The 13235-nt window shown below is 56.6% G+C and overlaps 1 protein-coding gene across 3 annotated transcripts; it reads right to left on the reverse strand.

Annotated features, from left to right (window-relative positions):
* Positions 1–394: 394 nt before the first annotated feature.
* On the reverse strand, positions 395–12851 carry GUCD1 (guanylyl cyclase domain containing 1). Of its 3 annotated transcripts, none has more exons than XM_006901414.1 (6): positions 12746–12851; positions 5982–6066; positions 4897–5062; positions 3780–3870; positions 1780–1893; positions 395–486 (listed from the first exon to the last, which is right to left on the reverse strand). In XM_006901414.1, the coding sequence occupies exons 1-6, from the start codon at positions 12786–12788 to the stop codon at positions 395–397; spliced, it is 591 nt and encodes a 196-aa protein (XP_006901476.1). In that variant the 5' UTR covers positions 12789–12851. The 3 variants fall into 3 exon arrangements, with proteins under 3 accessions (XP_006901476.1, XP_006901475.1, XP_006901474.1); XM_006901413.1 differs by having other exon boundaries at positions 1780–2021; positions 3779–3870; positions 12746–12848; XM_006901412.1 differs by having other exon boundaries at positions 395–489; positions 1780–2021; positions 3779–3870; positions 12746–12788.
* Positions 12852–13235: the final 384 nt, after the last annotated feature.

Raw genomic sequence — 13235 nt, forward strand, 5'->3', positions numbered from 1 at the left:
TACCGCATAGGCTGGCCTTGGAACCCCGCTGGATGAAGCTGGGGCCCACACAGGCCTGAGATGTGCCACCATGGGGTCGGGCCCACGAGTAGCAGAGACCCGGCCCACCGAAAGGCTCTGAGACCCTTCCAGGGAACAGGGTGGGGAGAAGAAAGAACAGGGTGAGGTCCGTGGAGAAGCCCAGGGGGCCCAGTCCTCTCCTGGGGCTCTTCCTGTGCAGGCTGCCCTTAGCCTGTGGTATGCTCAAAGCCGCAGGGCCCCTGGGGCTGCACTCAGGCTTGCATATGATGCGGGCTGGCATCCCGGGGGGAGCTCCCTCGGCAACCAGCACTGCAAGTGGCTGCCCAGAGCCACCTCCCAACAGGCTGGTGGGCGGGCAGACCGGCGGCAGCTGTCAGCTCTCCAGGTAGACAAACAGGATGTCCTCATCTGTGCCATAGCTGGTTCTGGCTTCCTCGAAGTTGCTGACGCTGGTGCTGCACATACCTGTGGGCAGGGCAGGGGACTGGTGGGCCAGAGCACTATCACCTAGGTGACACCCCACCTGTGGGGCCCCAGCTAAGGTCCCAGGTGGCCCCACAGGTGGGGTGTCAACTAGGGGAGGACCTTAGCTCAGGTCCTGCCTGTTTCGGCATCAGGACTTTCTCCTCTGACCCTGCCCCACTCAGCAGAGGGGAGGGAGGAGGCTACCGAGGCCACATGGCACCTCTGAGGAGCACCTGTGAACACTATGAGGCAGTAACTTGACCCAAGGGGGAACGGCTGCTGTCCTTGGTCCCTGGGAAGCAACTACCTCCTATCAGCAGGGACAGCTGTGCAGAGGCTGGCACACAGACCCTTCCTGTCAGTGAAGCTGCCCAGGGGCACGCTCACTGGCTGATCTGGGAGTCGTCCACACATCTGGGAGGCCTGGCCTCCGTGGAAATTCTGGGCACACTGGAACCACCCACCTTCAGATCCGCGGCAGAGTTCCTTCACTATCTGCATCCCCTAAGGCTCCCACATCAACTGTGAGCCTGGGGGTCCACGGGGTGGTGGTGGTGCTGGTGTCACTCAGCCAGGGCCTCCAGACCACAGGTGTCAGTCATACATCCCATTGTGTGGTCTTAGTTGGCTTCTGAGGGAGGGGAGGTCAGTAAGGGTCCAGGACAACTCGGGACATGGCAGCATGTAGACTGCTTGGGGACCACACTGTGGTCAAATGTACTGTCCTAGGCTCTCCAGTGAGCCACAGGGGCCGGGAGCTGGGGACTCCATGCTGGAGAAGACCCTGAGCTGGCAGCTGTGCCTGAGAGGAGGGTGTACCCCATTTGCTGTCAGGCCTAATTTCAGAATAGACTTTGAAAGTGTGGTCTCTGTCTTCTGCAGAGCGGACATGGTGGGGTAGCGCCTGGACAGTGGAGTGGGAAGGAGGCCAGAGCAGTGGTTCTGGGGGAGGCAGTGCAGCGGGATAGCAGTGTTGTGGGGCTGGGGGTCCCAGAACTGGGTGGGAGGATAAGCTGGAGTGTATGGCTGGAGGCAGGTGGGCATGGGGACACCCAGGCAATGAGGCGAATAGGAGGCTAGGTGTCAAGGAGGGAGAGTCAGCAGCTTGGGACAGTCACAGGAAGGTCACAGGAGTAAACAGGAGGGTCACAGGGTGACAGAAGTAAATAGGAGGGTCCCAGGGAGGTCACAGGAAGGTCAAAGGAGGGCTATAGAAGAGCCATCGGAGGGTCACAGGAAGTCACAGGAGGCCCAAAGGAGCGGAGGGGTAGAGGAGGGCTGGTGTGTACTCACGGTCGGCATAGGCTGGGTTGTTGTAGAAGATGCAGCCTGCAGCCCGGCTGTAGCCACGCAGCACGATGAAGTGGCCCTGGTAGTCAGGCGTGCGACAGAAGCAGTGGTGGCCGCGGGGGACAAAGCAGCAGTACTTGACGGGGCTGGAGCACAGGTCACAGTGCAGCACGCCCGAGTTCACCAGCACGATGGCCACGTGGCCCTGGGCCAGGTGGGCCTGGATGTCCTGGATGCTCACGGCACTGGGGGACAGGGGATGGCGGCTCAGCTCCGGCCCGTCCCCCTTGCATGATGGCCTCTTGGGCCTGCATGTTCATGGCACTGGGGGACAGGGGAGATGGCAGCTGAGAACCAGGCTGTCTACATTGAATGATGGCCACGTGGGCCTGGATGTTCTGTATGCTCATGGTGCAGGGATATAGGGGGTCAAGGGAATGGCTGTCCACCCCACGACGGCCACACAGGCCAGCACGCTCAGGGCACCGGGGGAGTCAACAGCCAAGTACTGACTGTCTATGCCACGCAATGGCCCCATAGGCTGGTATGTTCATAGTGCTTGGGAGCACAGGGGGCGAGCTGAGACCCAGGGCTGCTCACCTTGCAGGATGGCTACGTGGCCCCAATGCCCATGGTGCTGAGGGATGGAGAGACAGGAGACAGCAGCTAAGCATCACACCACCCACCCCGCCCGGCATCAGTGAGGCCCTCGACAAATGTGTCCGACCTGCCATGTGAGCTCCCATCTGCTCAGCCAGGGCCCTAGGCTGCACAAGAGCACCCTCCTGGCTATCTGGGGACCCTTCCTGCTGAATCCCTGCTGTCCACGTGGTCTAAAACTTGTGTGGTTCATAGGGACATGACCAGATCTGTCCAATTTCCACGTCTGAGCTTGCACAGATGATCAGTCCCAACTACATGCCCCTTTGAAGGCGTCTTTGTCGCATCTGAGCCTTTCGCAAAGACCAGGGAACCCTCTGGTGTGGATGGCCCCAGGAGCAGCCCAGGCAGACACACAGGCCATGCCCTGCGATAAAGCCCCTAGAAGGCAGCCCCCAGACAAAGACCTAACAGAAAGGAGGGCACCTGCATGGGCGCCCCTTCCTCTGTAGGGGTCACTCATCCACTTATAACCCCTCCAGGAGCAGGCAGTCCACACTGTAACATGTGGCCGCACAACTTGGGCCTAGGAAAGCCTGTCACTTCCCCAGCAGATGGCCATAACCAGCACTCTGTGCAAGTGCCCCCTCACAAGCGCTCCTGTGCACCATCCACCCACTCCCTGGGCCGGCCTGGGCCTGGCTTGTACACAGATGCTCCATGCGCCACAAACACCCCATGGTCACCCAGAGGACGTGGCTGAGCCATGCCTCAACTAAGCTTTGCCCAGGGCCGGTTCTGGCCCCTGTGACCAGGACCCTATTTAGGAACAGGACGAGTCTTCGTTGACGACCTAGGTGGACACAATGCAGACACCTTGTGTCACCACGTGAAGATGGGGACAAGGAAGCGTCTACCTAAGGATGTTAAGCAGGGTGGCAACACCAGAGGCTAAAAGGCAGGAGGATCCTCCCAGGGACACCAGGGTATAGGGCTCAGAGTCTACCTCCAGAAGGAGAGAGGACATGTCTACTGGTTAGGGCACAAAGCCCTTCAACGTGACAGACCCATGCGGTGACTGCACCAAAGGGCTGGCTTATGAGGCCAAGCAGACTGGGCAGCATTTCATCTGCTGCACGGGGGCCATGTGAGAGTTGGAGCCAATTCATAACTGAGGGAGTCTGCAGTGATCAGTGAGGGAAGCCTGCCCTGCCTGATTCCCATCCCCGATCTGTCCCTGAGGTCCAGGGCCTGAGGACTCTGTGGGCACCTGATGGCCATCCTCCTCTTGTCCCCAGTGTCCCAGGTCCCCAGGAGTCTGTGGAAGCCTGACATCTGTCCCCACCCTGACATCCTGCTCCTGGGGAATCTGTGGACACTCTGGGAATGTGGAGGTGCTCACCATTTCTCCACCAGCACCTTGCAGGCCTTGGCCTGTGCGAACAGCTGGTTGACCCGGGTCTCCTCGGTGTCAAAATGCTTCCTGTAGAAGGACTGAGGAGAGAAGGACGAGCTGGAGCGGCCGGCGCCTGGTGCCCTTCAGCCTGTTCAGCGGATGGGACTGGGTGAGAGGCACCATTGGGCCTGGGCTGTGAGGGGATAGATGTGAGGACTGGGCAAGAGCATGCAGATCAGGGCTGGGGAAGGCCCTGGGACAAGCCTTCTGGGCTTGTACTGTAAGTGCAGTAGAAGCCGCATCAGCTGGGCAAATGGCCCACCATGGTCTTCGAGCCTGTGAGATCAAAGACACCATAGGCCACTCTCCTAAGTCTGTCCAAGAGGCAGGGACACAGCAGGTGGTGGCAGAACTGACTGTGTCACAGTCATCTTTGAGAATAAAGAAAAGGACCATGGCTTTCTCTTGGAATAGCAACTCTCTAGCTTGGAGCTGTGGTACCCAGTGAAGAAGGAAAACGGCTCGGCGTAAGTCAGATACTGTGGGCTAAATGAAAGACCAACAGACAGAGGGGGCCTGCGATGGCCTCCTTAGCTCTGGGGGCCTCTAGGGTCTTAGAAGGGCTGGAGGGACAGGAGATTCTGCACTGGTTTGGCCCCCAGTGGTCTCAGGTAACCTATAGGTCAGTCTATCTGCTGGACGGGTGTTCTGAGGTGTGGTTCTAGCCACACTCCTCAGGGTCCTGACCTCTGGGTCTCCAACACATGGCCTTACCAGGGGACTTTGGACATATGTTCTGGCCATGCTCCTCCTGGGCCTGACCTCTGGGTCCCTGGCCTAACCAGGGGATTCTGGACACACATATTCTGGTCACACTCCTCCTGAGTCTAACTTCTAGGTCTTCAGCTTGTGGCTGATTGAAGACTCTGGAACTGCTGACTCCACAGTCCTGTGAGCTTCCACCCCACAGGTTCCTCCCCTAAACGGCTGCCTCGGATCATCCAGGGCCCAGAAGTCACCTGGCCTGACCGTCCACAGCAGGTCAATGCTCTCCAGTCTCAACACACACAAGCTGGGCGCCAGGCCATCCCCACCTCCCGAGATGCCCATTAGCCAGCCCTTACCTGGTTCTTGTAGCCCTTGTCGACGCCCAGGGTTTGGGTGCAGAAGCGGTGCCTCACGCCAAAGTGGCGCATGAGGTAGGCCAGGTCTATGGTCCAGATGCTCCTGGTCAGCTGCAATGCCTGCAGGGCACTCTCAAACTCCTCGTCGTCCAGCTGGCCTAAGTACCTGTGGCAGATGGGCAGTGACTGAAGCCAGGCGCCAGCCAGTATCCCAGCTCCTCGCTCTGCATGACGTTCTGCCCACGGAACAGCATGGAGGGTTCTGGGGCACGTGCCTAGCCCTGAATCAAGGGTGTCAAGATGTGTGACCACTAGTCACCACACAGGCCCTCACCGGCTTCTTCTCCACGGTGTGGGCTCAGGTGCATTGGTCCTTTCCAAGGTTTCTGGCATGGAGCCCTCTCTCTGACTCCTGCCTGGAACCTGGGGTGTTGGCAAGACGAGAGAAGCCCCTGGGCTCCATAGAACCTGACTTAGAGCTAACCCCATGCTGGGTTTCTGTGGCTGTAAATTGCTCAGAAGATGGCCCGTCTTTGTACAGGGGAACCGCTGGAAGGCTCCCAGGGCCAGAGGCGCTGGCTGTGGATAAGCAACACAGTACCCTGGGGATCCACAGTTGCCAAAGCTATGTGGCAGCAACCGTGTTCCCTCTGGACCTGATTCCATGCTCGCTCAGCTCAGCATTCAGTCACAAGGCCAGGAGCCCAAGGCCAGAGGGTGGACAGTTTCTCCAGCAGAGGCTGGAGGTGTCCTGAATGAAGAATGTGGGGAGACTGAGGAAGCAAGAACTTGCAAAGCAGAGAACCAGAGATGTGAATTCCCCACCAGTGTGTCCTGTCCTGGTGCCTCGAGCCAAGCAAGAGCCATTGGCCTGGCCATGCCCACCCTTCTGTGCATGGGCGCTTGTCCAGGGAAATCCTGACCTCTGGAGACCTGCTTATAAGGCTGAGGACAGGGGCCCATTTCCACGTCCACCCCTCTGTGCATGAGAGCTCGCCCAGGGGACGCCAGCCTCTAGGGTCCGGTTTTCAAGGCTGGGGACAGGACAGGACAGAGGGTAGTCACTTGACTCTTCACCCACTTACCTCAGCACCATCCTTGCGCAAGCCAGGCCGCAGTCCCAATGGTATAGCTGCTGGATGACTGGCACGGGCAGCTGCACCAAGTCCCCTGCACAGATGCATCAGCACAATTAGAGTCTATCGAACCTTGCCCACAGTCTCACAACACCCAGAAATTCCGCTAAACATGATGCACAGGCCCCAGGGGCAGAGACCCATGCTGGCTGCTATCCTTATCACGGCTCCATCCCCAGGCACAGCGTGTCATGCCTGCTTGCTCCTGATCTGGCCTATCAGGACTCCCCTCCTAAGCCCCTTTCCAGTGGGCGTGAGCAGTCAAAGTCTGATTCCCAAGTAGGAGGCCAGCAGGAGGAGTGGTGTACATGCGTGGACCCCAGGCACCAGCACATATGATCCCACACACAGCAGTAGAGCATAGACAACTGCCCATCAGCATGATTGTGCAGACAACCGGGCATCAGCGTGCCTGGACCCTGCCAGCCTCTCCTGCCAGCTCTCATAGCCACAGTGAGTGGCTGCAATCTCCAGTCACCCAATCCACAAACACAGCCAAGTGCCCACAGAAGCTGGTACAGGATGACCCGGAGACATCAGCCAGTCTCTGTCCCAGTGGAGAGCAAGGTCAGGCAATGACCAAAAATCACCACATAGCAGGGGGATCCTGGACACAATGGAAGAGCACTCAGTTGTCAACAGGCAGATAGTGTTCAAACCACACAGAGATACCACAGAAGAGAGGCTTGAAAATGGCTTCTGGAAGGTCTGTCTAGAAAATGCAACAGTAGTGTCTTGCTCTGGACACACAGTGGACACAGAGGGAGCCAACAGGATGGCACGGAAATCTGTGTTATGCTCAAATGGGAAACCTCCGGTCCTAACCTCCAGCACTTAGGAGTCAATTTACAGGCAAATCTGCTGTTCAGGACTTCATTAAAGTGATAAAGAGCAAGGATGTAATGCCAAAGACTAAGTGCACTTGGTCCAAGCCATGATATTTTCAGTTGGTTCACATGCATACGAACGCTGGAAAATAAAGTAGGAAGATTACAGATTTGTGCTACTGGTGAAGAATACTGAAATAATATCCTTCCTGGCATAGTGATAAGACATTGTGCTGTCAACACAAAGATACGTGGTTCAAATCCACCAGCTGCTCCATGGGAGAGGGATGGGCAATCTCCTCCTGTCCAGTTTAAAGCCTCTGAAAACCTGCTGGAGGATCAGCTATTGGTTGGTTCCAACTTGACAGTACACAATAACAAAATGACAGGCAAAACCCCAAACAAATCTACCTTAGGACGCACTGCTTAAGCACTTCTCAGAAGCAACACTTTTTGGTGTGTTATCAGGAACGGCCAACTCCTAGACGACACGGTGCTGGGGAAAGTGGAAAGTCCAAGGAAGAGAGGACAACCCCAGGGAAAAGGGCTGACACAACAGGGATTATGAGGAAGGCATGGGCCAGAGCCCAGCTTCAGTTCCCTGCGGCCACGTCAGGACAAGGAGCCAAGAGAGGCCCCAGGGGTGCCTCCCACGAAGCAGCCAAACAGAAAGGACAGCAAGGGCAAGGGAGGGCCCAGAGTCTGCACAAAGTCCAGTGTCCAGAGGGCCAGCAGGGACTTCCCTACACTGGCCACCTCCACACTGGTTTTGGATGACCGCTCAGGCCAGGGTCCAGCCACTTTCCACTCCATCTCTGGGGTCCCAGGGCTCTCCAACAGCCTGGCCCCTACCTGCTCAGATTGTGCCTGCAGGAGGGATCACTCTCAGTGCCTGGGACCACCAGGCTTCAGCCTGTCTGTGCAGAGCCTGGCCTGATCCCTGTCCTGGAGCCTGCCTCGGCCGGCAGGGCCCAACTCCAGCACTGCCATCTCCATGTCCACATAACAGGCCCAGTGTCTGGTTTTGTGTGCCGTCGGACTGAGAAGTTGCCCAAGAGGCAGGGGTCCTCCACAACACTGCACTGCCCCCCACTCACCATCTACCTACCTGCCCACTGGACTGAGAGGGTGCCCAGGACGAGGGGTCCTCTACAATATTGTGCTGCTCCCCACTCACCTCCTGCCTGCCTGCTGGACTGAGAGGGCACCCCAGGAGGCAGGGGTCCTTCCGCCCACCCTGTTCCTGAGGCTACTGTTACTGCTTGACACAAGGTCCCAGCACAGTGTCCAGGAAGAAGCTTTCCTGACAGCAGAAACCTCCTTGTCTCACATGACCTCAAACCGAACAAGCCCCTGTCCTCTGAGCCCTGCCCAGCAAGCCTGTAGGATGATGTCTGTCACATAAGGCTTCCAGACTGTCACCTCTGGACAAACTACCCCTGCGCATCTTTTTCCTGCAGAGTTGCTGGTGGGTCTGAACCCTCATCTTCTAAGTAGCTGCCAAGTACTTTAATCACTGTGCTACCAGGTCCCCTTGTTTCACAAAAGGTGTGTCAACTCCCCCAAAATGACACATTTCCATTAAATCAATTCTGACCCAACAGGGACTGTCCCCTGGGTTTCTGAGATGAAATCTTTATGGGAGGTGATAACCTCCTTTTCTAACCACTGAGCTGTGGTGTCATTCAAAATAGTTTTTCTAGCCACTGGCTTTGACTTCCACTACATGATTTGACTTCCACTACATGACTGGGTGGGAACATGCAACAGTGTGTGGAGAAGGACATCATGCTTGGAGGGTGGAGGGTAAACAATGAGTGACTGTAGCAATGGGTCAGCAGGAGTGTCAGAGATGGTGAGGCTGGCTCAGGATGGACAAAGTTCAGAGCGAATACTCATAGGGTTGCTATGAACTTTACTTAACTCAATGGCAAAAAGCAACAAGAAAACAATCCATGATGCAACAGGTCTGTTTTGCCACCCCACCAAGTTTACACTGAGCAGATTTAACAGTGAAGCTGGGAAAGCAGTAGCAGCAGCAGCAGAGGATGCTGTGAGCATCCTTGAGGCCCAGAGACACCTGCCCTAGACACACCTAGATCTTCAGGAACAGCATAAAAGGATGAAGCAAGCATTCTTGAGAGCCAGAGACGCGTGTCCCAGCAGCACTGAGATCTGCAGGAGAGCAGCAGAAGATGCAGTGAGCACCTTGGAGGGCCAGAGATGTCTGTCCCAGCCACACTGGAATCTGCAGGAGAAGCAGCAGCAGCACAGAGGAGAACTAGAGACCTACAGGAGACAGAGCTGGCCAGAGACTGCCTCCTCAGGAGCCGGAGTTAAGGCCTTCACCCAAGCTTGCTGGAGGATGTGGGAAGGTGCCAAAACTGGCAGAACTGGGAGAGCACTGCCAACACTGACCTAGGCCGTGAGCTGAAGGTCAAACGGCTGTGAACACGTTTGAGAATCTGTTCTGATTGAGAAGCAGCACTCAGACAAGGAAGCAGTCCTCAGAACAGAGCAAGGAAGGTTGAAAATCAGGAAAGGAGTGCGTCAGGGATGTTTCTTGTCGCCATACCTTCTCAATCTATATGGGAAACAGATCATCAGGAAAGCCAGGCTTTATGAGGAGGAATGTGGCATCAGGACTGGAGGAAAACTCACAAACAACCTTATGCAGATGATACAACCTTGCTTACTGAAACTGAGGAGGAAGTGTCGACTAGAGTCTTCAATATGGATTGAAGCTCAACATCAAGAAGACAGATTCTCACCATTGGGCCAACTGGCAGCACCATGATAGATGAAGAAGAGATTGAGATTGTTAACAATTACAGCTTGCTTAGCTCCATAATCAACACTGTTGGCACCAGCCATCAGGAAATCAAAAGACAAATTGCATTGGGAAAGTCTGCTGTCAGGGACCACTCCAGATTTCTGAGAAACGATATCCGTCTACAGACTAAGGTGTGCCTGCTCCAGGCCATGGTCTTCACAATTACTTGCTCTGCATCAGAGAGCTGGACAATGACTAAGGATGACAGAAGAATTGATGCCTTTTAATTGTGGTGCTAGAAAGAGTACTGAACATATGCCATGGACTGCCAAGAGAACCAAGAGGCTGTCTTGGAGAGGGAGAAACCAAGTTTCTCCTTGGAGGCAAGGATTTTAAAGCTCCCTCTCACAAACTTTGCCCACGTGGCTAGGAGGGACCAGTCCTTGGAGAAGGACATCATATATGCTTGGAAGGGTGGAAAGATAGCCCAGAAGAGGGAGACCCTGGATAAGATGCATTGACATGATAACCGGAGCAAAGGGGTAGGTGCACTGGAGTCAGTCAGACTGTCTCAGGATAGGGCAGTGTTCAAAACTATTGTACATGGGGTCGCTAGGAGACTCAATGGAACATAACATTCAGTTACCAAGGAGCACTGGTGGCATACTGGTAAGAAGCTGTGCCATGACACCAAAGGCATGCCGTTCAAATCTACCAGTTGCTGCACAGGAGAAGAATGAGCAAGCTCCTCCTGTGTGACTTACTGCGTCTGAAAACCCACTGGAGGGTCAGCTATGGGTTGGTTCTGACTTAAAAGCACACAACAATGACCTCCTGTTGCCAAACTGGCCTATACCTGCTAATTGCCCCAGGAAGCCCGTTACCTTGAGTATGGTTCTGTGAAGTCTGCGTGGTTCCTGCAACACATTTCAGAACCAGACATGGAGCAGTGACAGATCAGGGAAAGATGTTGGTATTAGGATTAGTAGTTGGTGCGGGACCATGGGGGCTGAGTCTGTCCTCATATGAATGAGCTGTGTACCCTGGGTATCAGTGACGGGTCCCCTGATTGAGTCAGCAGAATTCAGGAGTGGCTGTTCCCACTCTTTTTACAGGGAAGCCGGCACATTTGAGCCACACACCATTTAGCTAGCAGTCAACATAAGAAACAATGCAAAGCAAAATCAAAACCAAACTCGCCCACAGCAATCAAGAGTCTCTCCACTGGAATGTGGGCTGGCAGAGGGGCCTTGTCAACAGCCCACATGGTTTGTGTTGGACAGCGAGCAGAAAAGTCAGTGACCCACTCAGCAGCATAGCAAAAGAATGACCTGGCCACTGTTTTCATGACAACTCAGCCGAGGGAGCAGTTCTCTGCAGCAAAAGGGGGTCACCAGCAGCAATGAAGAACAACAGAAACGGAATCTGCTGCTTAGGGAGAACTCAGTACACAAACACTTGTTGGCAGAGATGAACTTGCTGAGTGCTGGCCGTGTGCTAGGCCCGGGTGCCATGTGGATGGAGGCTAAGTCCTGCCTCTGGGGCTTTGGTGCTAAAATCAGATCCCCTGGGGGAGGGGCTGCTCCATCCAGTAAGGTGGTTTTGGGGTTCTCTCTACATGCTCCTGGCCACAGCCACTCCTGTCCTCTTTTCCTCCATACACTGTGTATCTCAGCCTGCAAACTCACAGCTCCTTCATCTGGAGCGTGCCCCCAGTCCTGGGCCCCCAACTGTGTGGCACTTGAGGACACATGTGGCTGTGTACCTCAGCCTGCACAGCCTATCTGTCTGCAGCGTGCCCCCATCCCTGTAGCACATCCCTGAGGACACATCTGGCTCTTGCTGCTAAAAGCCCATCAATGCCTCAGTGGCAGGCAGGGGCCCTCCACCCAAACAGGGGCTCAGATACTGTCCTGGGACACACAGTGAGGTCCCATCCTTGGCCACCACCCTTTGGTCCAGGGGGTCCCTCCATTCTAGCTGGTACCACTTTGGGCCACACCAGCTGGACCACCTGTGAACAGACCTCTCCTTTGGGGAGAATCCTCAGGAGTCCTCTGGTTCCCCACTGGCCCTCTTGCCCCAAGTCCCAGAACTCTGATCTTGAGGCCCCAGAGGGCTGCCCCAGCACTGACCCAGGCAGGAGGTGTGGGAGTGATAAGCACAGGCAAGCCTTTGTCCGATAACAGCTTCAGCCCTCCCTTCCAAGGCCAGAAGTTGACATCTAGGGAGTACCCAACTTTAGAGTGGGGTAGTCACGCTCCCATAGCCCCAGTATACTCATCTAGGAGGGGGAAGCACAATGTGGCTGACCCCCTCACGGGGAATGTGACCACCTCATGGGAGGCACCTCACAGTGAAGCTGGGGTGAAGCTGATGGTGTGCAGCCTGCAAGAAAGGGTGAGCCTCGGAAGAGTCCAGGGCCACTGAGAGCCTGCAGTTACAAAGGGGACTCCCTTCATGTGACACCAACCCACATGACCCCTCGGGGCCACCAGGCGCTTGCAGTCATAAAGGGGACAACCTCAGGACACCTCCTTATGACACTTCAGGGCCACAAAAGACCTTGCAGTCACAAAGGGCACCCTTGCGAGACCACCAGACAAGACTAGTCCTCCACGCTCTTGGCCTCTCCCAGAGCTGGCACCTCCCTCTATAGAGCACCCACTTTCCACTACTTAGGGCAAGAACACTGTGGCCGGGCCACTGCCGCACCAGCCGGGATCCTTGACCCCGAAGACGGTCCATGCTTGAGCAGAAGGAACCAAGGTACGTAGGCAAGAAGGGTGGGATGCGAGACGACCGTCGGAAAAGCTGGGTGTAGGAAAGGAGTGCTGGCCGGACCCCCGCCCCTCCCAGAGGGCAGAGACCCGCGCGCGGCTCTAGCTGGATTTCCCGCTCTGGGACCGGGCGCCCGTTCCCACCTCAAGCCACAGTCCGGGTGGCCAGCGGGCCCCGGCCCCAACAGGACAGCACACCCAGACAGTAAGGAAGGCCAGAACCGGGTGCCCAGAGGGCTCGGCCCGTCCACGCTCCAGAGAGCAGACCATGCGACGGTCGGCCCAAGGTCGTGTGGTTGGACTCCCGCAGATCGGCCCTGGGAGAGGACTGACCCGGTTCGAGCGGCGGACCCGCTGCCTCCGCCTCCGTCCTCATGACCCGGGCGGCGCAGGGCGCCCATGGCCCCGGCCCGGTGCGGGTGACGGCTGGAGCTGATGCAGGAGAGCGGCGGACGAGTGTGGGGCCCCGGCGGCAAAACAGAGGGCACAAGAAGGGGCGACCAGCCACCCCGAGCTCTGGCCCGGCCCTACCCGGACGCCCGGCCCCACCCCGGGCTCCGCCTCCGCACGGGTCCCGTCCCTTCCTGCCCCAGCCACAGGAACGACGTCTGCATTGACCAATCGTTGCCTCGACTTCTGGTGGCTTCGCCCCTTCCCAGGCTACGAGTCAGAGCACAAGCACCATCCTCGCTTATCCCCGGAAGCCCCACCCCTAAGCCTGGCTCTCCTCCCAGACATACTCAGCCTCAGGGGGATGTGGTCAATAGCCCGGCCTGGCCCTGCCCCATCATCTGAGAATGACACTAGGTTGGCCCCGCTTTAT

Source organism: Elephantulus edwardii, unplaced genomic scaffold, assembly GCF_000299155.1.
Source record: "Elephantulus edwardii isolate Elephantulus edwardi_28Jun2011 unplaced genomic scaffold, EleEdw1.0 scaffold00325, whole genome shotgun sequence".
NCBI classification, from domain to species: Eukaryota; Metazoa; Chordata; class Mammalia; order Macroscelidea; family Macroscelididae; genus Elephantulus; species Elephantulus edwardii.